Consider the following 25,362-nt stretch of genomic DNA (forward strand, 5'->3'; position numbering starts at 1 on the left):
TTTGTACAAATTAAAACCTTGTTTTCCTGTGCGCAGTCCTGCTTTGTGCTCAGTTCTACTTCATAAAGACTTGCTGGAGGAGGTCATTTTATTGTCTTCAGTGAAAAAAGAAGCAGCATGTGGGCAGAATTTGGGGGGAAGATGGGTAAGAATTCTACTTAAGTTTTTACTTGAAATATTGACTGAGGGAGTTCCTGGCGGTTCAGTGGTTAGGACTCTGCACTCTCGTTGCTGAGGGCCCAGGTTCAATCCCTGGTCGGGGAACCAAGATACGGCATGGTACAGCCAAATTTAAAAGGAAGAACTATTGATTGAGTTCCTTATTCTCTTCCCTTCCCAAAGGGAGAAAGATCTCATCTGTAGTGTCTTGGGGGTAGAGGAGGCATGGGTTGTGCTGATCTTTGTAAGCCAATCATAAAGATTCACAAAGCTGCTCTCATGGCCCCCCCATTGGGTTTTGGGCCAGTGGCCTTGGGCCACTAATTACTTTCCACATACATGATAAGTTGTGTATGACCACTTGAGGAAAGCACTTGGGTACAGAAAGGGCTTTTAGAGGTGACTTTTAAATTAATTTATAATTTAATTATTTGCTAACAGGCTCTGAAGAACTGTTAGTACCCATTCTAGGATTACAAATATAAATAGAAGCCGTCCACGCCCCACCTTCAATTTAGAGATGAGATGAGAAAGTACACCAAGAAAAGCACACATCTGAACATTTAAATGGTATGTTCAAAGATGACACCTCTAAGCTGATGGGGAAAAGTAGTTTAGAGTACGTGTGTGGGAGAAAGTGATGAGGGTGAAAGCCTAAGCCTTGGCCAAGTCATGAATGGAATTTAAGAGTGAAGCATAGGTAAGGAACATGCTGAGACTCTTAAAGATGAGTTACGGTTCTTCATTTTAGGAAGGTCAGAGTGAAGACATGAGATGAGGTGAGATGAGTGTTGGGAGAGAGAGCCTGGTTATTAGCCATTCCCGTCACTTCAGGGATGTGATGAGGCTCTGAGGCTAAAAGACCTTTCTCTGCCTGTTGCACTGTGGGCTTGTCTACACATTGGCAGAATAGAACGTTCTTCACCTGCTATTCATATATCAAATTGTTTATATTTGACTCTGAAAATGTTCTATGCTACAGATTGAATCCAGACTGTGTTCCCTCCTTAAATAAGCTACTAGAACAGAAGAGGTCCTTGGGTTCTCTCAGTTGGTCCCCCCAACTTCGTCCTGTCCTTACCACCCCCATTGAGGGTGAAGGAAAAGTAAAGCGTGGTATCGTGATCACTATGCCAACCTGTTTTCACTAACATTTCTTTACTGGGAACTTGGAATTTGCTGTTCTCTCCGACACCCAATCTTTTCTCTCAGTTCTCTGCTCAAGCCCCACTTCTTCCCAATCACCTTCCTTAAAATATTGCCTGTTTTCTCCAGGCTTTGACCCTGGTTTGTTAGTCTTCATTTTCCTTGCACATCTTTCTCATGCTAGAGTATGAACGTTCTACAAAGGCCAGGCCTGAAATAAATTTGCTTTCCAAGGCAGTCAAAGATGTGGTGACAGGATGACAGGTGCCCCCAAACTTACAAATGATCTAGACCATGAAAATGAGGGTGGTTGCTAAAGCATTGTTGACGTACCTGCCAGAGCCTCAGCAAGGGATCAACAGCCTGTGTGCCCAAAACTCCGCCCGTCCTTAGTGAGGGTGGGTGTCTGGATCAGAGCCTGACTGGCAAAGTGGCAGAGCAGGAGCTGTGTTAACACAGGGCATACTCTATTTTCACAGATTCCTTGTTCCTCCAGGCAGAGCTTGAGCAATCTTGAAAAGACTTCACCCGTTAAATGGGGACACATACTCTGTATGTCATTAGGATTATTAAAAGCGAATCCTCACAACAGTGTCCACATGGTCAAAGCTATGGTTTTTCCAGTGGTCATATACAGGTGTGAAATTGGACCATAAAGAAGTCTGAGCATCAGAGATTGATGCTTTTGAACTGGGGTGCTGGAGAAGACTCTTGAGTGTCCCTTGGACTGCAAGGAAATCAAACCAGTCAATCCTAAAGGAAATCAACCCTGAACATTCACTGGACGCTGAAACTGAAGCTCCAATACTTTGGCCACCTGATGTGAAGAGCCAACTCATTGGAAAAGACCCTGAGGCTGGGAAAGACTGAGGGTAAGAGGAGAAGGGGACAACAGAAGAGGAGATGGTTGGATGGGATCAATAACTCAATGGACATGAGTTTGAACAAACTCCGGGAGACAGTGAAGGACGGGGAAGCCTGGCAGGCTGCAGTCCAAGGGGTCTCAAAGAGTTGGACAGGACTAAGTGACTGAAAACAACACAACAATGTAAAGCAACTATACTTAAATTTTAAAAAAAGAGTCTAATTAAGAAAAAAGTGAGTTGTAATGGTGTGTCAGAGGTGTGAAGGGCTTGAGGCCAGGAGGCAGTACTATTTCACGTTAGAGTCTCACTGTGGTGTAGCTGCTTGGTTAGGTGGATATTAGGTTTAGGGAAAGGACTTGTCCATGATAGCAAGTCCTGAGGCTCCAGCCTCCTCCAGCATCTTGACTTTCAAGTCTATTGTCATTTTTTTACTGCTCTAACACAGCATGACTCTCAGATCAAACCCAAATCCTGCCCCGATGCAGAGAGGCTCTTTCCATGCTGTCTTAAATGTTTTTTAATAGTAAAAAGACGTTTGGTTTTCTTAAAGACAGTTTTCGTTTTATTCCTGTGGATGAAGCAAAAATGGAGTTCTAATTCAGCAGCAAACCTTAATCACAAAGAAGAAGTGTTTTGGATATAAGCCAGAGGAGAGTGACCAGCAGGGAAAAGTAAAATCACACTAAGAACTAGTACTGATTGTTTTTACCAAGGCTACTCTAGAAACACTGGAATTATGATGCAGGCAGGAGTCAGCTTCGGTACTTGCCAGAAACTCAGTATCTTTATGTTGTCTGCCTGGTCCTGACTTCTCAGGTGCTCGATTACTACCTTTTGAGTTGTCAGCTGAAAAAAGTAGGATTGCCATTTTCTAGTCTGGCTTGATTCCCTAAATCAAGTCCCCAAACTCATCTAGGCAATAGTTCTCAAAGATCTGATTACGTGCTGCCAGTTGGGATTGAAATTTGAGTGAGGCACAGTCCCAAGGAAAGCCATGCAGCCCCAGGGGGGGCCTGTGAAACGGCAGCATTGGCATCTCCTGGGAGCTAGTTAGGAAATCAGTTTCAGGCCTCACTCCAGACCTACTGAATCAGAATTTGCATTTGAAAAAGATTCCCCAGTGATATACCAGCACACTCAAGCTTGGTTGCAAAAAGAAACAGGTGACTCCAGTACAAAATGGCAAAGAAAATGAATCTGCATTATCCCTTCCACTGCTAACACTCTGCATGTGCTGCTGAGTTAGTTCTATTATAGCTGTGTTGTCAGTGTCTACTGAGCTGAATGCTCCTACCTCTGAATTGGCTACCATTCAGTTCAGTTCAAGAGAGCCCTTCAATCAACCACTTGGAATTGGAGCCGGCCCTGCTGGAGATTTAGTCCCGCTCATCGTACACATAGCTGCCTACCTGTGATTTTAGGCAGCACTGTTACAAGAGGAAAAGATTTCTAGTCTCACCTCATGTGGAAACTGGTGCTTCTAGTTTTTTCAACAATAGACTTGGCTTTGCACAGAAAACAGCATGAACCTGAAAATAAAGCAGTCCAAGATTGAAGCGGCCCATTGGCTAGTTTTAGTAATCTTAGCTAAGAGGTGCAAAGATGTGAGTGCTAGATTTCAGCTTGTCTAGGCAGCCAGGAAACTGTTAGTAATGAAAGCTTAACCTTCCACAGGTTGTGCCGGAGACAAATGCTTCTGTGAGTATAGTGAAACTCTTGCTCTCAAATTTTATTTATAAATAAGAGATATATACACATGTACATTAGCCTAATGAGATTAACAGGTTCCATTTTGTTCCAAATATTTAATATATAGCTCTTTATGGCCAGTGTGAGGTAGCCAAGAAATAGAACAACACAGCATTAGTCCCTTCATTCTCCTTCTGGCATCTAGAAGAGAAACTCTGGAGTGAGTGATAAAAGGATAAATCCTCTTTATACCTGAGGAAATGTAAATATGAGTTAATCAGGTTACTTCGTTCCATTAGAGTCACTAAAGCTTCTGGTATTTGCATGGCTCTATGTTTATTCTAAGAGCCTTCTTCAAATATAACCAGAAACATACTAGTCTCCTGAGAGTTTGCATGAAAATGAATTATACAGTGGGGGGAAATTAATAATAATTATACTGATCCAAGGTTCATAGGCATTTCAGAATATTGTTGTTTCAAGCCTCCATTTGCTTATTTTGACATTATTATCAACAGGATGCAAAGTCACACTTTCTATGTCTCCAGCTAAAAGTACGAAATGCCTGTCGCTCCAGAAGAGGGCCTTGATTCCTCTGGGGAGGAACACTAAACTCTTTAAAAAGAAAATCAAACCCAACCTGAACCAAGAGTCCAAGGAATCTAGTTTGGCCACAGGAAAGGAAGATGGCCCTCCAAACCAGTTACAGGAATGTGTCCCAGGGTCCGACTCCGAGCCAGGTGTTTTCAGCGGAAAGGGAAGGTTGGATCCTGGTGGGACAGGGCTGAGCCAGGGCAGGCTTGGGGTGCCGCCTACACGTCGGAGTCGCAGGGCAGCGTGCTGCCGCAGGGCCGAGTGCTGCGGGAAGACGAGCCGGGTTCGGAGTTTGTAACCTTCTCCCCTTCGAGCACGTCCACCGGGTTGCTGTAGGCTTTGGGTGGGGGCCGGGGCATCGGGAAGCCGGCCTTGCGCTGGCTGGCGGCGCCCAGCTGATCAGGCCGCGGCCGGTGCTGGCCATCACTATAGTACTTGATGGCCGGCGTGAGTGCGGGCTCTGGCCCGTCGATGTACACTGTGCTAATGCTGCTGCGGCGCGCGCTGCTGGAGGGCGCCTTGCGGCAGCTGTCACAGCGCTCAGCGCACCAGGGCGCGAAGCTGAGCGCCAGCGAGAAGCCGCCCAGCAGCAGCAGGCAGCTGCCCAGGTAGCCCAGCACCAGGCTGTAGCCGACCTGCACCGTGACCGGGCTGGGCTGGGCCGGCAGGACGGTGCGATCTGCCAAGAAGTGGTTGTACCAGGAGACTGGGATGAGGCTCAAGAGGCCCGCGGTGAAGAGCACGACGCCGGAGAGGCCGGCCAGAACGAAGTGGGGCTCGTCCCTCCAGCAGCGCACGCCGAGAGTCGCCAGCAGCAGCCCCAGGCCCGTGACGGCCAGCGACGTGACCATCAGTCCCCGCGCCACGCGCACCGGCTCGGCGGCGAAGTAGCCGAGGTCGTCCGGCTGGCCGCACTGGCGCTCGCGACTGCTCTGCTCGCGGCACATGTCCCACAGGCCCTGGTACAGCACCAGGTCCAGCGGCTGGTTAAGGAAGCCCTTCACCAGCCTCCAGCCAGGCGTCAGCGTGCTGGTCAGGGTGAGTAACAGCCCACAGGGCGCGAGTACCATGCCCAGCGTCATCACCACCGGCGTCCGCATCCTGGGTAGCGCACCTGCCACAGACTGGCGATCTCTAGCCCTCGCGCCCCCAGAGAGCGCTCCGGGCTCCAACTCCCTGAAGTCCGCACGCTCGCCACCGCCGCCACGCCCGCGCTCCTGCACTCGGTTCTCCTCCGGCCGCTCTTTGTCTCCAGCGCAGGACTGTCCGCTCTCGGCCGCGCGTCCCTAGTTTGCTCCGAGCGTCCCAGCCGCTCCGCCCTGCCTCTAGCCCGGCCGCCTGATCGAAACCAGTTCGAGGGCGAGTCTGATCGAAACCGCAGTCGGAGGTGGGGACGCTGCAGCAGTCGCGGCCCAACCCGTTCGGGTGGGAGGGGCGGGAGGGCCGGGAGTGGCGAGCCGGAAACTGCAAGGGCCCCTCTGGGCCGAACCGAGCAAAGGTCGCCCCGCCCCTGCCCCTCCGCTGGGCCCGCCGGCCGTGGGCGGGGAAGGAAAGAGGCGGCGCCATCCGGACAGCCCGGCGCACCTGGACGGCGCTGAGAAGGTTCCTGTTTCTCAGCGGCTAAAGCTTTTCTCCGGTCCCTGACGGTCGACCGTGCAGCTGTATCCTGTCTTCCCTCCACTCCCCACAAAAGAGATTCCCCCGAAGTTTTGCGCTGTTAGCTTGCAGCCACTCGTGGCCAAATGGATGGAACCTCCCGGGGTGCGCTGGGCAGGTGTGCACCGAGGGTCCACTCGGTCGAGCAGTGTGTCCCGGAGTGTTGCACTTGTGTATTTTGTTTCATTTGCTTAAAAAACATGTCATACTCCGGATTAACCTTGATACAAAAGAATCAAATCGAGTGTTTCTGGGATGAAGAGTTACATCATACTGGTTTCCATAATAAGTTAAATAAAATCTTTGACATTCATTTTATATTTGTGTGAGAATCATGATTTTACATTTTCCTAAAAATTATCCTTTAACAATGTTTTCCTCATTTTCTGTATTTCTTACAATGGAAGTGTGTTAACCTTTACAACTGTTTAAAATTATTTCTAAAAGAGCAAAGTTAAGCATTAGTTTGAAGTAATTTTGAACATTCTACGAATGGACAATACCAAGGATGGGTCTTTTGTTTTTTTGAAAATTTTTAAATTCAAAAAATTGTGGTAAGATACACATAAACATGGAATTTACCGTCTTAACCATTTTAAGCATACAATGCATTGGAATTAAGTATACTTATGTTATTCTACCATTTCCATCAGCCATCTCCTGAATTTTTTCATTTCTCCAAACTGAAACTATTCATTTGTCAGTAACTCCCCAACCCAACCAATAAATTACAAGCAACCAACCCTCCTACCCCTAGCCTGGGGCAACTGCCATTTTACTTTCTGTCTTGATGAGCTTGAATCCTCTAGATACTTCATGCAAGTGGAATCATACAGTATTTATGACTGACTTATTTCTCTTAGCATAATGGTTTCATGGTTCACCCATGTTCATAAGCATGTGTCAGAATTCCTTTCCTTTTTAAGGCTGGATAATAGTCCATTGCAGGTATGGACCACATTTTGTTCATCCATTCAGCCTGTGATGCACTTGGGTTGCTTCCACTGCTTGGCTCCTGCAAATGATCCTGCTATGCACAGGGTATAGTAATATCTCTTAGAATCCCTGCTTTCAGTTCTCCAGAAGTGGAACTGCTGGATCATATGGTAACTCTATTTTCAATTTTTTTGAAGAAATACTTTGCTGTTTTCCACAGTAGCTGCATCATTTTACATTCCCACCAACAATACACAAGGGTTAATTTCTCCAACTACCCCCCTACCTCCTCATACCACAACTCAGGAAGACTGGATTTCTCATTTTTTTTCTGGTGTGTTGTGCTCCTTTTTGTCTCTAGACCTGGGTATATGCTCTTTTCTTTTCCTAGAGTCCTACCTGCCAATTCCCAAATCCAGTGCATCTCTCAGATCTTTTCTTAAATGCCATTTTCTCCAGGAGAGCTTCTCTATCCCATGGATTAACCCTTCCTATTGGACTTCCATACGCACCCTCTTCTATTGTAACACTTGTCACAATTCTTTATTACTTGAATCATCTAGTTGTCCAGGACAAGGATAAATTCTTTGATGGCCTGGCCCGAAGCAGTCATTCCACAAACCCATTTTCTCTCTTTCCGCTCTGTGTCCTTGCACATAGTACCCACACAATTCTCTTACACATGGTTGCCTGGTCAAAATAAACTGTTAATGCATTTTAGTAAAGTGGTTTATTATTTGAAAGTTTGTTTTTTTTTTTTTCCAGCATAGAAAACAATGAGATTTAAGGTAATTCCAATATTTATGACAAAAAAAAAAAAGTGTAGCCCCGTGTGGGTGACTTTCTATAGTAATAAAAGATGATTGCATTAAGCACAGCATCTGATTCTAGATCTGGGCTCTTTGTTCCCTGTGCCTCTGAGTTCATCGCAAAGCTGAGTGAAAAACAAAGCATGAATCACTGTGCGGCGAGGAGGAATTATTTCTGAGATTAGTACCTGCTGTGTAAAATGACCCTCAGGCCCTAGAATAGCTTTCTTTTCTGCAAAGGGGCCTATGGTAAGACAGGAATCTGTTTACGGTGCCCTATGGAGAGAGAAGCCTGGTGGGCTATAGTCCATGGGGTCAAAAAAGAGTCAGACACAATCAGCAACTAAATAGCAACAACAAAGATTCCCAGGGGACCAATGTTGGTCCCCTGTTAGCCTACACAGGCTGGGTCTCCTTGCAAATTTGGGGAGCAAAGATCAGTATGCCATTATGAGGTATCCTCAGAGTTCCTTTATCAGGTCTTTATATTTCACTCTGTCCACATATTAAGACCCTGTTAATATGTTAGTCTTCCAATGGCAAATCCAGTTCAATAGGTCATAGAATAAAAATTAAACTATGAAAAAAAAAAATTAAACTCTGATCATCCTCTAGTTTTAAATAGTGCCTGAAGTGAATGAAGACCACTCATGTGGCATTAGTTTTCCTTGACGACCTCTAGCCTGACAACTGGTTTCAAGCTTTGTGTGCAAAATATTGTAGACAATAGATAACCTTGGACATCCAATTTAAAGTAGCCCCCCAGCTAGCCCAGTATCATATCACCCTAGTTTATTTTCTATATAGAACTTATCACTACCAAATATTTTCTTATTAATTGCATATTAACCTATTTATATTCTTTTTCTACCATTGCATTGTTAAGTTACAAATAAGTGCTTGGTACCCTGCTGGCTATATCTCAGCAGCTGGAATGGTACCTAGCTCATAGGAGGTACTCAATAAATATTTTTAGTTAAATAAGTGAAAGAAATTTTGTAAAATCCTACCCAGAAAAAGGAAGATACAGTTCACATCATTTAAAAAATCATAGTAAAATACACAGAACATGAAAGGTATCATCTTACTTATTTAAGTGTACAGTTCAGTAATGTTAAGGGCATTCCCATCACTGAATCTCCAGAAAACTTTTCATCTTGCAAGAATGAAATTCTCTACCTATCAAACAACTCTCCTGTCCTCCCAGCCCCTGATAACCATCATTCTACTTTGTGTCTCTGACTTTGACTACTGTATCCAAGTTATAAAAGTGGAATTACATAATATTTATCCTTTAGTAACTGACATTTCTTTTAGCACAATGTCCTTAAGTTTCATCCATGTTGTAGCATGTATCAGAATTTTCTTCCTTTTTAAGGTTTAGTAATATTCTACTGTATATATAGACCAAATTTTGCTTATTCACTATTAATCGATGGACATGGGTTGTTCTCACCTTTTGTCTATTGTGAATAATGATGCTGATAGTAAATCAATGTATTATTATTTATTTTATTCAGCGTGTGGCATCATCTTCCTGCAGTGGAAGAATGGAGTCTTAACCACTGCAGCACCAGGGAAGCCCCTAAAATGTTTTCATTACATCAACTAAGCCAACAAATTGTTGCAAAATTTCCACCAATGACATAAAGTATAATTGATGGTTAACCTTTTTTTTAAGACTGAAGTATAGTTGATTTACAATGCTGTGTTGGTTTCAGGTGTACAGCAAAGTGATTCAGAACCACTGAACTGCCAGGGAAATCCCTAGTAAATAAATTTAAATTTATTCTATATCATTTCTGTGTGGTCACTGATCTAAAGCAAGCATCTACTTGCCATTCCTCTTTTACATATAAGAAGGTATCACAGGATATTATGACACTTAAAAAGGAAAAAAAAATCTGTTTAAGTTTTATCTTCTAGAGGCTTCTAATCCTTTTTGGTCTAGCATGAAGGCTGCCTCCTTTACAAAGTTGTGGATGTGTGGTGGGGGTAGGGCTGGTCCCAGGAATCAGCAGCTGTGTTCACATAGCCTGCTTCCCTTCAACTCTGTCCATTTCTATCTACTGTAAGGCAAAAAGATTTACCACACCATGACTAGGTTCACTTAAATCAATATTATGAAAACTTTATTACTCTGTCATAGTAGATAGACAAACATTTGAAAATTTTAGACATAGTACAATGAAGATGATAATCAAAATTCATCTTTACATTATTTTCAGAATGTTTTTTCCCCTTAATGGTTAAAGCAGATGTACAGTGTATGTTTAACAGACCACAAACAGGTTGTTTTGGTTATGCTGAAGTTCAAATTAAGTCATGAATAAACCAGAATGACTCCCCCATACCTCAACGTGTGAAAATTTCTTCCACCACTTTCCCCTCTAAACTGCAAATCTCTCCATAGAAAGCATCGATAATCAGTACATTTTTTTTTTTTAGCATTGCCAGAGTGGCTCAGTTGCCTGCTCGGGGTCCATTCATGTCCCTTGGTGCTAGGCCTATCTTTTGTTTATACCCTGGCCTAGTTATCCACATTGGGGGAAAACTAATCAGACATGACAAACAAGTACAGAGGTATTCTGATGGAGAAATTTTATAGCTTATACTTTTGATCACTTATACCCAATTGTCACACAAGAATGGTACATGTGCTTTTAGCAGTAAACTTATAAGCCAGCAGTAGTATACCTAATGAGTAGTTACACCCTGTGACAACCTCCCCAGACAATTTTTTTCATCCTAAACATTGGGGTCAAAAATATGGTTTGAAGCAAAACAATCACTTTCCACTAGAATTCTTTAAATTTCTTAACCATTAGAATTCTTTTATGCTTTCCATATAATTTATCATATCAAATAATCCTAGTTACCTTAATGATTCTTTGGAGATGCCTAGGGGCCCTTTGGAATACTCAAAGTTAGAGAAAGAAACTTACAATCTTACAAGAGCAGCTGAGTATTCGCCATCCAGAAACAAGCAGCTCTAGGACAAAATTATCATCATTTTTCCTCACAAAAATATCTCCATTCTTTGTATCTTCTCTCACCAACAACACATATCCTACTTGCTTTACACACTGAAATGTTTTCCTTGTCATTTTTAGTAGCTTCAATTACATATGACAATTTTTAACATTTAAAAGCCTTAACAAAACCAAGAAACAAGTAATTAAACTGTTTTACCAGCATTTATTGATTGGCAAACTTAGAACATATTCCATAACCTCTAAAAACTTGAATTTTTTTTTCTCATAGCATAATTTCTCTTTAATGTGAAACAAGATGTGTGTTTAAGAATCCCAAACACCTTTTGAAATTCTACTATTTAACTCAAACCTAAAGTCCCAGGCAAAGTGGGATTGTCTGTATTTCAAGGACATGATAAGAGTTAACGTCAAGCTTTCTCCTAGGCTTATTTTTGCTCTCTTAGGTCAGAATCCTGAAAACAGTATTTTATCAAGCTAGCTTTCTCTAACTGCATATACAAAAAGAACCAGTGTTGGAATTTCAAAAGAGTTTCATCTTAAACAATCTTCTCTGGAGTTTCAAGAATACTGTTGCCATTCATTGTTTAGAAAATCTTTCTATTTCTTTAATTGTAATTTCATAGCTAAAGCTTTTCTAATAAATTGAACCTGAACTTCCCATTTTACAAAAGATAACAAAGATACTGATCACACAAATGGAATACATGTACACACACCAGAAGACAGAACCATCACAAATCTGCCAAGAGAATAACCAATATTGAGTCCCAAACAGACACCACCTCCACAAAAATGGCCCTCCACATCAGACATACGTCAGAACCAACTGGCCAAAATGACCAATAATAACACTTTGTGCTCACAAACAATCAACAATAGACACCCATCAGAACCAATTGGCAAAATGCTCAAATGACATTCAGTGCTCACAAACAGTTCTCAATGGTAGACACTCATCAGAACCAACTGTAAAATGCTCAAAAAGCACCTTTTGCTGAAAAGAGAAGTTTGCCCAAGTGCACACAGATGGACTTACTTGGGTGTGGAGCTTGTCAGCTTGTCCAGGCGCATGTTTCCATTCCACCAAGGAAATGTGTATGTTTGCAGCCGGTGCCGAGCAGAGGAGACTGCTCTGGATCCTTGAAACAAATGGTATCCCCCAAAGCCCCTTCTTGGGGCCAGTGGGCCTTGAGCAGTGAGTTCCTTGCAGCCATCTGGCCATCATGGCCGCGTTCTGATAGGGGAAAATGCTGGGAGCCTAATATCGCGAGAGCAGAGCCTCACGTTGGGCGCCAAAGTCTATTAGCTAAAGTGGGTCCAGCTGCTCTCCACTTAAAAGCCAATAAGGAGCCAAGATTGATGGAAAGGAAAGTTTGCTTTCTTTTGCAGGCCAGCAACCTGGTTGGAAGGGCAAACTCCCGTCCAAAGGCAGACTTCCCTTACCTCACCCTGCCACCCACAGTCAGTCGAAAAGAGATTTTATAGACAGAGAAGAGAGGCTACATGCAGAAACAGCAGAGACATCTTGAAATTGGCCATGTGGTCATCTGAGCAGTTTAATTTTGATTGTTTTAAGTACAGTTAATCTTTAGTTTCAGGGTCAGTTTATTCCCATTTCTCTGAGGCCATTCCCATTTCTCTGAATTACAGCAGCTTATGACATGGCTGCAGTCTGGTTATGAGGTTAACTTCTTCAGCCTGGTACGGGTTTCAATATCTACAAAACAGCTCAAAAGACATGGCCTAGGATATGATCTATAGCCCCTGAAAAGGAACTAAACATTCTTGAATTTACTTAATGACTAAACTATTATTATTTGGTCTCATTTGACTGTTTTCCTCTATTTCTGCATTTTCTCATTTCTCTGATTAAATGTATTACTTGGCTAAAGTTTTCTACAGGCAAAAGGCAGGTTGAAGACATGAGGCGAAGGATCACAGAGTCCTGCTCTGTTTCATTAGGACAATTCTTTCTGTTTTTGTGGCAGAAAAGAGGTTAATATTTCATATCTCTCTGGCGAATCAATAAGAACACAATATTGCAATGAAAAATGAGCAAAGAAAATGCACAATCACAGAAGAGAATAAATGTCTAATAAACACATTCAGAGTGATCAACTAAATGACACTTTTATTCACATAAATGCAAAATAAAATGTACATGAACCATTTTTTTCTCCTTTTAAATTGGACACGTTCCCACATGCCACAGGTAGAAAGATCCCACATACTGAAACTTAAAAAAAAAAAAAAAAAAAGAACCGCAACTAAAACCCCAAGCAGCCAAATAAAAACATTAAATAAATAAACAAAATTGACAAGTTAAGGGGAAAAGATGCTATCACTTTTGGCTAGATTTGGAAAAGTCACTAGAGGAAATAGAGTATTATATTTCACAAATAACACTGCAGTTTGTTTTGAAAGCCTTAATTATGTGCCTTCTCTTTGATTTTTCAATTAGCCTTTCAGGTATTTTTCTCCAAGGAAAAAACAGTATGTGGAAATGTTTAGCTATAAGGATATTCACTGTAGTGCCCTTTATAATAAGCAGATTACAAAATAGTACTGTAGTATGAAACCAATTAGGTTAAAAAGAAAGTTTATGCATAGAAAAATACTAGAAGAAGATATACCAAAATGTTAGCTGTATTTGGAGTGATAGATTGCAGAACCAATCTTTATTTTCTTTGAACTTTAATACATTTTCAAAATTTCCTTATTCTAGGTTTTTAAAAGCATTTATTAATTTTAATTGGAAGAGAATTACTTTATAATATTGTGATGGTTTTTGTGATACATGTGTATCAATCAGCCATGGGTATACATGTTTTCCCTCCATCCTGAACCCTCCTACCACTAGGCTCTTTTATTTATTTTTTATTTTTTTCCTTTTCAGAGTATTTTTATTTGTTCTTTAAACAGTTGTCAGACAAATACTGAATTAGAAAGTATAATGGTATCTTGATTTTCGTTTTTAAAAATTTAACTTCTATCAGTATGTCTCAAATTAAAAATAGCTAGACATTCTCAACACTATAGGGTGAGATAAAGGAAGGCCTGATCTTTCGAATCTTTATTACACGACTAGTCGGACAGAAGCTGGAGTCATGATCACTATCACCTTCTTAGCAGAAGTGCAGTTCCACAAGATAGGCTCTTTTAAATTGGAAAAAGATGACTTTTAAAAATTCATGGCCAACTGAGTTTCACAATTTCTCTAACTTTGAAGTCCAGTCCCACATTCTTATGACACAAATTTTTCTTCCATGATTGTGAGTGCACAGTCTTTTATGGCTATAATTAGGCCATATGTGAAAAGTGGGAGAGAGCAGAGTTCTGTCACATCGTCATCCACAGAAATGTACACACAATGAACAACATGAACAAACACCAGAAAGAAAATCGGGTGGTATTTTCCCAAGTATTTTTCATGTTTACACATGATATAGAAACCCTCTTTGAAGTGAAGTGAAAGTCGCTCAGTTGTGTCTGACTATTTGTGGCCCCATGGACTGTAGCCTTCCCAGGCCCCTCTGTTCATGGAATTCTCCAGGCAAAAATATTGGAGTGGGTAGCCGTTTCCTCCTCCAGAAGATCTTCCCAGCCCAGGGATCGAAACCAGGTCTCCCGCGTTGCAGACAGATTCCTTACTATCTGAGCCATCCAGAGATATTCTTTACTCAGCAACAAACAGCAAGGGCAAGATTCAGCATATAAATCAGTCATGAGCTTCAAAATTCACATTTGGCATTGACTTTGAACTTCACGATTACATTAATATTTGGGAAATATGTTGTGGACTGGTAAGCAGAGAAGCCATACATCCAATTTTCTCATTTTTTCATTATTTCTTCTTTTGGAAGGTCATTTTTATTAATGTTGTTCATAATAATGGTGAGTACAGTATATTTAAAAGAATAAGAAATATATTTTCCCTTTTTCTTCCTGGAACTCTGAATAGACTTTCCTGTAGTTGCTAAGCAGATACAACAACCCTATGAACTACCCAATGTTATGTTTATAATATCATGCTATGTGAATTCTAAACACATGTGAGGAATGCATTGAATCTAATAGCATAGGCAAAGACCATATACAGCTAGCCCATAAACTTAAGTTAGAAAGTTTAAAGGGGAAATTTTAGCTCTAAGATACCAGATAGAATTATAGTGGCTGTATGGGGAACATACATCCCATAAGATTTAATTATATTTGGATGAAGTAAAAATGAGTAAATTTAACAAGCAGTTGTTTTGACTGAAAGATCTTCCAGACTTGGGAATGAAAAAAGGGGCATAAAAGGTGTCTCCCTCCTGATTGGAGGACAAAATAACCCCTTTGCCTGGACATTTGCAGAACATGTTTGTTCTCCGACAGGTAGAAAACTGTAGAATCGCTCTGGAGAATTCTTTGTCCTGTTTCATTCCTGTGCACAGCTATGTTTCACATCAGCAGACAGAAATGGGGTGAATTTTACTGAAATAACTAAAATATGAGAGACAAAGGAGTTACATACATCACTACCATCTACAAGACCATCAAACATGCAGAAGTGTATTTTACTCACTTTATGGTTGGCGTGAGATTTGTTAAAAGTAGCTAGAAAGCAAATGTTTAAAAAATAGAGACCTTTCTAAGCATAAGCTTTTGAGAATGATCACTTTCTCCTCAGTTCAGCATTCCTTTCCACCTCAATCTTGTAGAAGCACTTCAGAACAGAACCTGTTAAACTTGCAAAACTTGTCAGTGTGAAGCTTGATGCCATCAGTCAGGCATTTTATCAGTTTTTCAGTTCACCTGAATCAATAACCATAATGTTTACAACCCGACAGGCATACTTCGTTTCCTGACCCAGTGACGGGTAAGAAAGACCTGGACAAAGCCTAGCAATGGAGAAATAGGCAAACCCATCATGGTATGTGCAAATCAGCTAACCTTGGGGCTGGAAGGAGAGAGCATAGACTCTTATTTCCCTGATGTACATTCAGAGGTGCAGAGAGGAGAAGTGACTTCAGAATGATGGAGTGAAGGCCACTGGCACCAGCTCTGACACAGAGCAGACTTTCTGTGTCAACTGGTTCTGCCATGCATTGCTTATTGCTGGGCCAAGTTGAGCTCTCAGAAGCTGACCTTTTCTCTTTAAGTCAAAATGGATCAGTTAGTTTCTACTCAACAGGATTGGTATAAGGATGAGTGAAATAATCTTTATAAAATAGGCACTTAAAATGGTATTTTATTAACAGTGACAACACAATTAATATGTATTTGAATGATATCAGCTTAAACCTCATTATACTCTTTACCTAGTATTTCTAAAATTTATAATAAAAATGGGAATCTAGAAGTCTCAAGAGCATAGTGGAGAGTAGTGTGTTCATATGGATGATGTGGTAGTGACTTGAAATAAAGGGGAATATTTTGGTCCGTCTAGTTTTCTGTGGCTACAGGATATAAGAAAGAGGCAAATGACCTATGAGGCAACCTATGAGGTGATGGTATTAGAACAAGTGTGCCTAGTCTGCAAACCAGTAAGTGTGTGTACCATTTACAGTAACCTGAACCCCAGGCTAGTCAAGGCTATGGTTTTTCCAGTGGTCATGTATGGTTGTGAGAGTTGGACTGTGAAGAAAGCTGAGCGTCGAAGAATTGATGCTTTTGAACTGTGGTGTTGGAGAAGACTCCTGAGAGTCCCTTGGACTGCAAGGAGATCCAACCAGTCCATTCTAAAGGAGATCAGTCCTGGGTGTTCTTTGGAAGGACTGATGCTAAAGCTGAAACTCCAGTACTTTGGCCTCCTCATGCGAAGAGTTGACCTATTGGAAAAGACCCTGATGCTGGGAAGGAATGGGGGCAGGAGGAAAAGGGGACGACAGAGGATGAGATGGCTGGATGGCATCACCGACTCAATGGACGTGAGTTTGAGTGAACTCTGGGAGTTGGTGATGGACAGGGAGACCTGGCGTGCTGCGATTCATGGGGTCGCAAAGAGTCGGACACGACTGAGAGACTGAACTGAACTGAACTGAACCCTAGGCTAGTATTCCTTTTGCCTTTAGACAAAGGTATCCATTCTGTAAATCTTCCCTGGTGGCTCAGCGGTAAACAAGCTGCCTGGCAATGCAGGAGACTCGGGTTCAGTCCCTGGGTAGGGAAGATTCCCTGGAGAAGGAAATGGCAACACACTCCAGTATTCTTGCCTGGAGAATCCCATGGACAGAGGAGCCTGGTGGGCTACAGTCCATGGAGTCAAAAAAAGTTGAACACTATTTAGCGACTAAATAACAACAATTCATTCTGTAAGTCAAATTCAAGTGCTGAAAACCTATACACTTTTAAAATTGAGTTTGTTTTCCAAAGGAGTTTTACAAAAATCTTAGAAGTTGATTCCGGCCAATTTCTTTTTGGCTCTGCCATGTGGCTTGTGGGATCTTAGTTCTCCAACCAGGGATTGAACCCTGGGACACCACAGTGAAAGGACCAAGTCCTAGCTGCTGGATGGCCAAGAAATTTCCAATTCTGGCCAATACATAATTGGCCAATACAGAATAGTCTAAAGCTAATTGAAACTATTTTTTCACAGTCATTGAAAATGTAATGGGGCATTTCTGAAAGTAGAATGTTCAAATATAATCGGACAATATGAATGCAAAATTCCAAATTGGAACAACACAATTCAAATATAAATTCCAAATTGGAATAATACTTTGTTAAGGGGATGCAAAATACAACCAGTATAATGAAGATGACAGAATTGAAAGAAAGTGAACACACTGGAGTTGGAATCTCTAAGAAATGTAGAAGGATGGTCAGTCAATAGACACCCTCTTCTATTATCAGATCCCAGCCACATGGTACTTGTGGTTTTGCTTTGAATATGTTTTAAATTTCGTGGACAATTGATTTCATTAGAGTACAATTCATGAACAGTTCTGGTCATGATGTTACTGGGCTGCTAGCCAAGTTATCTGGTCGCTCAGCTCTAAATAACAGATTCAGTTAATTGAAAGATGCACGCTTCCATCTTTTGCCTGGGGGACATCTGCTGGTCCCGTGGGGAGGAGGCTGGCTTTGGAGGATTAGTCAGCCAGAAGACTCCCTGGAGAAGTAATGACCTAATTCAGAAGTGCTGAATTGTTAGTCACATCACTTGTGAAAAGTTACTTATTGTAGGGGCAATAAAACCTACCTCATAGAGGCGAGAGTGCTTGTCCATAAAAGGCTGGGCAAGGAGGAAGTTTCTTGAGAGAAACCTATAAGGTAGATACTATTTTGAACTGCATGATGAGGCAAATGAGAGAGGGCATTGGTAAGAAATGACATACTGGTGACAGGTTTAGCTAGTTTAAAATCTATTTGCAAGAGATGAGATTATTTTGATTAAAGTGAATTATGACCAATCCTCACTACACAGCGTGATCTCTCAAAGACTGAGAGTACTGAATCAGTTGGCCTTTGCTGCATTAAAAATGGTATCAAAATTTCATGGCTTGAAACAATGCTTTTTCATTATTTCTGTGGATTCTATGGCTTGGCTGGGAGATGCTTCTATAGGTCTGGTCTGGGCTTAGTCATGTGGCAGGGGGCTGGGCTCTACTAGAACAGGTAGGTCCCCTTGCACAGCGCATTCTGTCTCCTCAGAGTCATCCTCCAGGAGACTGCCTGGGGCTGTTTCACATGTGACTTCAGGGTTCTAGCAGCAACAGAGGGCAAGCCTAACTCACAGGCCCTCGCACCTCTGCTCACATCTGCTAAGTCACATGAACAAGCTCAGAGTAAGTGTGGAAGGGGTCTTCCGGGGTCTGCATAAAGGGTGATGAGAGCAAATCCAGGCCATTAATACCACCATCTATCACAGGTATGTTCAACCATCTCTGAATAGGAAATGTTGACAACCAGAGAGTAGAATTCAGCTAGATCAGTGCTGTCTGATACAGATACATGTCATTAGGTATATATGTAAATGGGGCTTCCCTGGTAGCTCAGCTGGTAAAGAATCTGCCTGCAATGCAGGAGATCCCGAGTTCGATTCCTGGGTTTGGAAGATCTTCTGGGGAAGGGATAGGCTACCCATTCCAGTATTCTTAAGCTTCCCTGGTGGCTCAAACAGTAAAGAATCCATCTGCAGTGAGGGAGACCTGGGTTTGATCCCTGGGTTGGGAAGATCCCCTGGAGGAGGGCACAACAACCTACTCCAGTATTCTTTGCTTGAAGACACCCCATGGACAGAGGAGCCTGGCGGGCAACAGTCACTGGGGTTGCAAAGAGTCAGACATGACTGAGTGACTAAGCACATACATATAAATATATCCATACCAAGTGCTTCATGGCTTCCTTTGGCTGGTTACTGTTGCATTGCTGAGCACAGATGGAGATGTTGACAGATGGGGCAAGAGGCAGAAGGGGGATTGTAAGACTGGGACTGATGGACAGTCTGTATGCAGGGCAATCGTCTCCCTCCCAGCCATTCACAAAACCTGGCAGTGAAGGGTGGGAGGTGGGGGAGCAAGGCTCTGTATAAGAATGAAAGCCCACAATATAATCCATCATATTAATAACTTAGAAGAAAACAAATAACCATACTCAAAGATTCTTTTTGATAAAACTCAATATGAATTACTGATTAAATCAACAACAACAACAACAAAAACCCTAGTGAAATAAAAGGCAGAGAGAATTCTCTCAGTGGTAAAGAATACCTGAATCAGTGTCCAACATGGTAAGTGGTGAAATAGCAGGCACGTTCCTGGTAAGTTCAGGACTAGTTTACAACAATGACCTGGAAGGCTAACCAATGAAACTGGATAAGAACCTAAGTTGAAGAGTAGAAATATTGGAAGGAAGAAGCAAGATAGGGGGGAATAAGAGGTTCATTCATAACAGCAACAACACATTTAGTAAGATTTCTATGATGTAGAGGATTAAAAATGACTGCAAATTCTTTGCCACTTTGTCCATGAATAGGTAAAGTCTAAGTAATTTCCCTCCCACATTGGCTGGGCTTGCCATGGCCAATGAGACCACCATGCATAACTAAACAGAGGCTTATGTAATGGAAGTTGTCCAAGTAAGTAAGCTAGTCGGGCGGGTGGATGGAGGGTGGAGGAAGCCTGTAGGCGAACCAAGGCGTCCAGTGCACAGCTAGCATCGAGGCCCCCTGACAAGTGAGTTCATCTCGAACCTTCTTTCTCAGCCAGCTGGATGTAGTTGGAGGAGTGAGCCTAGATAAGACCACAGGAAAAGACACTCACCAAACTCTAGAGAAATAATAATGAACCATTGAGTCTTAGGGTAGTTTGTTAGCAGAATATTTAACTGATAAAGAACACTGCCTTTGTATCCTACAGTTGCAATTATTTTAGAAACCATTGAATTGCATTTCCTTATGACAAAAGGATACTGGAAACTAGGATTAGAGAGTTTCAACGAGGAATGACATTGGCAGGCTTGGTCCAGAAATCTAGTTTCCATCAATTTATTAATTTTTCCATTTTTTCACCAGGCATTCATTGAGTGCTCATACTGAGCCTGGTGCTAGCAACAGAAAGATCAAACCAGATCTGTTTAGAGGGCACGACAGAATTATAAATGAACAGTCATGATTCAGAGATAGATACTGAAAGAAAGGAATGTGTGAAGTGCTATTTCTGGGGAACCCAGGGTCAGGGTGGGAGGGTCACAGAAGTGTCATTTGCACTGGGCCATAAAGGAATAGTAAGATGTTGTGAGTCAGAGAAGGTTGGGAAAGGACAGTCCAGGCAGAGACAGAGGGACTAAGAGCCAAGAAACGTCTAAGTGAAGCCTGGTCTGGGAAATCGTGAGCACTCTGCAGCCTACTTACAGGAGGACTTGATTTGGTTTGCCCTTTGCCCATTGAAGACCTAGTTCTTCCAATCCATTTGTGATTGCCTTCCCCCAGGGACAGAGGAGCCTGTTGGGCTGCCGTCTGTGGCGTTGCAAAGAGTTGGACACGACTGAAGCGACTTAGCAGCAGCAAAGAATCCTAATTGCAGCTAACTCTTCACCAACCTTTTTGCAAAAAGTTCCTGTAAAATTTAAAAAAGCATCTGTAAATTTAAAAGGTCTTACAATATTTTGCTAGAGAGTTCAGAATTTATACTTTGCCTCCTCTCTGCTGGTCTGCTTTTAATGTGACATACGTTTCACTGCTGATTAATTTTATCCTAATAGATAGGTGAGCATAATTCCCAGTGTGAGTTTTGAGGATAATCTGCACTCGTAAAATGAACTGATTTATTTCCTCCTGGGCAGAAGATGGAAGAGGAGAAGCCCACTAATTCACAACTCCTCTGCTTCACCATGCCCCATTTTTGTCATCAAAACATGACCTTTAACCTCCATGCTGTGAATCTGAGTACCATTTATAGGAATTTGACCCAGTGTTCCTCATTGTCTACATTGTCCTCTTTGTAACTAGGGAAATGTGTTTTCTGGGAGTTTTAAAATTCCAGTCTATAGTCTAGTTAATCTTTTTATCCCTGTAGATAAATAGAAAAAATGTATCAAATATTGTTTTTATTTTTACTAGCCCACATCCTCATTCAGAGGTTGTGCTGTTGACAATAATAAGGAAATCAGGTTCTTTTTCAAACACTTGACAAATTACTTGTTCCTGGTGGATATGGAAATAAATAGCTCTTATTTTAAGTCTGGATTATACTACTCCAGTGCTTAAAGTAAAATTGGATAGAATATCACATCAAACTACTTGTCAATAAAGAAAGACATATCATCTTATCTCCTTATTTTGTGAGTTTAAAATATGTACACACTGTCAAACATGCTTCATTCTTCTCATTTCAATGACTTTTAAAATTCATTTAGTTTGCTTTCATGTTTTTCATTAAAAAAATATGTCCTCTTGCTTATTTTTTTTGTAAATGTTCTTGAGTAGCGTGATCCATTCTCAATGCCCGGCATTCTAGACACACACAGTTAGTCTGTCAGTACTGTGCTGGGTTCTTAGGAAGAAGAAAATGCAACTATCACAGGGCATGACGAACCCTCTTCCTGAAACACAGGGAGCAGGGGACGACTTGCAGAAAGCAGGTGAAGGGATACAGATGAGCTGGTGCTCGAAAGATGAGACCTTCCCAGGCAGATAAAGCATGCAGGCTAGGGAAACCGCAGGAGGAAAAGCACAGAGGAATTAATTCTTTCCATGTGTAAGTGTGTGTGTTTGTGATCACATCATCACCAGCTCTACGACACTGTTAAGGCAGTTCTGAATGAGATCGCATGCCTGCTGAGGTGCGCAGTCTTCATTCTTCAGGAAACAGAGGTATCAGCAGTTTTTAAAGCAAGGCAATATCATGTTCTGGTCTGTTTTTGAGCCATCACTCTGGAGTAGAATAGAGAACTGGGAGAAGTGGGGTGAGATACGAGGCTATTTATTGTAATGCTTCAGGTGAAACATTTTAGATTTAGAGGCAATTATTTGGCACTTTTATCCCCATAGTGAAAAACCACTTTCTAAAAAGTGTTATCATTCAGAGAGAGGAATTTCAAATTATAGGTAAAGTTAAAGATGTTAGTGAATTTTAGGAACTATTCTGCCTACTATAAAATTGAGATTATGTATCTTTATGGTATCTTCCATAAGGAATTGTGGTACTGGAGAAGACTCTTGAAAGTCCCTTGGACTGCAAGGAGATCAAATCAGTCAATTGTAAAGGAAATCAACCTTGGATTTCATTTGAAGGACTGATGCTGAAGCTCCAATACTTTGGCCACCTAATTCGAAGAGCCAAATCACTGGGAAAGATCTGATGATGGGAAAGATTGAAGGCAAAAGGAGAAGAGGGCGGCAGAGGCTGAGATGATTAGATAGCATCACCGACTCAATGGACATGAATTTGACCCAACTCTGGGAGATAGTGGAGGACAGAAGAGCTTGGCGTGCTGCAGTCCATGGGGTCACAAAGAGTCAGACAGGACTTAGCGACAGAACATCACCACCAAACAATAAAGAGACAACGGCGGCTGCCGTTTCTTGGGCGCCTACAGCGTACCAGGCAAGGTGCAAAATACTTAGCTCACATCAACTCATTTTATCCTTTTGTGACAGGATGTGAAACATGACTTTTCCTGTGTTCTCCATGTGCTTGGCAGATGCTTCAAAGCTGCTGCTGCTGCTAAGTCACTTCAGTCGTGTTCGACTCCGTGCGACCCCATAGACAGCAGCTCACCAGGCTCCCCCTTTCCTGGGATTCTCCAGGCAAGAACACTGGAGTGGGTTGCCATTTCCTTCTCCAATGCATGAAAGTGAAAAGTGAAAGTGAAGTCGCTCAGTCGTGTCCGACCCTCAGCGACCCCGTGGACTGCAGCCTACCAGGGTCCTCCGTCCATGGGATTTTCCAGGCAAGAGCACTGGAGTGGGGTGCCACTGCAAGCTAGAGAACAATAAAAGCCAGACTATCTCTGCAGAACAAGTTCTGCCACCATAACCCATCAACCACCTCCAACCTACACAAGGGAAAAAATCCACTAAGACTTTCTAGAAGAGAGTATTCCTTTAGAGATAGCACCGTGCCCACCTCCCAAAGCCCCACATCCAAGCTGAACTCTACACGGAAGGAGCAGAGGCCAGCTCCATTCTTTCGCAACACTGCGTTGCGACATTTTTCTTTAGCGTTGTTCTTCCTGCCTCTGGAGGGATTTCTGAGTCACAGCATTCTTCGTCCCTTTTGACTGATAGCAAAATGATAGCCACACACTTAACTCACAGCATTTCTCCTCCCCAGGTCTGTCTCCTCTGCTCCGTGCCCCCTACTCACCGTGCCCATTCGGGATTCAAGGGAAGAACGAGAAGAGTTGAGGGGCCATACGTGTTGGATCTGACTCGGACAGTTATAATCTGCCCCCTTAAGTATGGCAGATGGCCAAACACTGGCTGCTTATCCCCAGGAGCCTTTCTGTGGGGATCTTGAAAACCCCACTGGGCACAGCCAACTCTCATTCCATGCTTGGCCCCTCTGACTGCGACCCACCTGACTCCCTGCAGGTAAGGACCGCTGCCATCTTCCCGCTTCATCCCAGGTGGTCTTCTCAGGCAGAGATGTGAGCTCTCAACTACCTTGTTCACTGATCCCAGTAAGTGTAAAGCTTGGCAAGAGCTGGGAAAAAACCTGGAAAACACCTGTCAAGGCCCAGGATGACAGACCTGCAATGTGTATCAGCTGATCTCTGGTTCCACCTACTGGAATAAAGTGGTACTTCACACTCTTAAAAGTTCAGCTATCACTGCTGTCTTTGGATCCAACTGTTATTGGTAAAAGGGGTGGTGTTTTAGTGTGTGTTTATAAAAATATAAATTATAAACACACCTTGTATTAATAAGAGTTTAGTTATGTTAACTCTAGAACGTGTCCCACCTGAGTGCTATAGGAAAGTGAGGAATTGACTTGCAATAATCTCCTCAGGTTACACGAGTGAGTTTTACTACTTGCATTGTTAGAAATTAATTCCTATTACACATCATCCGGAACACAGGACTTGCAATGGCTCCTGTCAGACCACCTGACGGGGCATTAGGGGGTTTATGTGGCATGACTGGGGGGTCCTCTGGCTCCACCCACCTGGTCAGAGACCTGGAGGCTGTTGCATCTCTTACATCCATGATCATCTTCTCCCGTGTGAAGCTTACCTTGGCTTCTCTTTGCACTGCAGCATGACAGCCTCTTTTACAAAACTTCTTTATTCGCTGTTATCCTCCCACTTGTCAGCAGGTGTCAGCAAACCTCAGGGAGTAAAATGCACTGTCAGACGTGGCCTTTTGTCACTAAACTGGGGATGGGGGAGAGGGATAAAGACAACAGATAGCGGTTTATAAACTATAAATCAGAGTGCCTATATCAGAGTTTGCTAAGGCTTCCTTGAAACAGGCGGAGTGTCATTCTTCAGAAATCCCTTTGGGTTCAAAATACCAGGTACGTCTTTCTGGGGTTCTGTCACTTTTGATTCTTAAGTTGCGTACACTTTCCAGGCCACGGCTTACTCAGCTGTGAAAATGAGAACAAAGCCTTAACCTGCCTTTCAGGATGAAGTACCACAGGCTGTGTGAGCTTCTTTTTAAAGTCAACTGTAGGGAATTCTCTGGCTGTCCAGGGGTTAGGACTCTGAGCTTCCACTGCAGGGGCCTGGGTTCAATCCCAGGTGGGGAAACTAAGATTCCACAAGCCTCACAGAGCAGCCAAAACAAACACACAAATAAAGTTAACTATGGTACCCTCTGGGCTTCCCAGGTGGCACTAGTGGTAAAGAACCTGCCTGCCAATGCAGGAGACATAAGAGATGCAGGTTCTATCCCTCGGTCAGGAAGATCCTCTGGAGGAAGGAATGGCTACCCACTCCAGTATTCTTGTCTAGAAAGTCCCATGGACAGAAGAGCCTGGTGGGCTACAGTCCATGGGGTCGTAAAGCATCGGACACGACGGAAGCTACTTAGCACACACCTGCACACACGTGGCACCCTCTAGAAGGAGGGCATTAGTA

General features: G+C 42.6%; 1 protein-coding gene across 1 annotated transcript; it reads right to left on the reverse strand.

The window, feature by feature from the left end:
* Nucleotides 1-3,874: 3,874 nt before the first annotated feature.
* CLDN23 (claudin 23) lies at nucleotides 3,875-5,830 on the reverse strand. Its single transcript, XM_006060704.4, has one exon. It carries the CDS (start codon nucleotides 5,552-5,554, stop codon nucleotides 4,673-4,675), a length of 882 nt encoding a protein of 293 aa, XP_006060766.2. The 5' UTR covers nucleotides 5,555-5,830; the 3' UTR covers nucleotides 3,875-4,672.
* Between the last annotated feature and the right edge of the window lie 19,532 nt (nucleotides 5,831-25,362).

Source organism: Bubalus bubalis, chromosome 1, assembly GCF_019923935.1.
Source record: "Bubalus bubalis isolate 160015118507 breed Murrah chromosome 1, NDDB_SH_1, whole genome shotgun sequence".
NCBI classification, from domain to species: domain Eukaryota; kingdom Metazoa; phylum Chordata; class Mammalia; order Artiodactyla; family Bovidae; genus Bubalus; species Bubalus bubalis.

Excerpts from the sequence above, each read along its gene's own strand:
- CLDN23 (XM_006060704.4), bottom strand. The coding sequence starts at position 5,554 with ATGCGGACGCCGGTGGTGATGACGCTGGGCATGGTACTCGCGCCCTGT.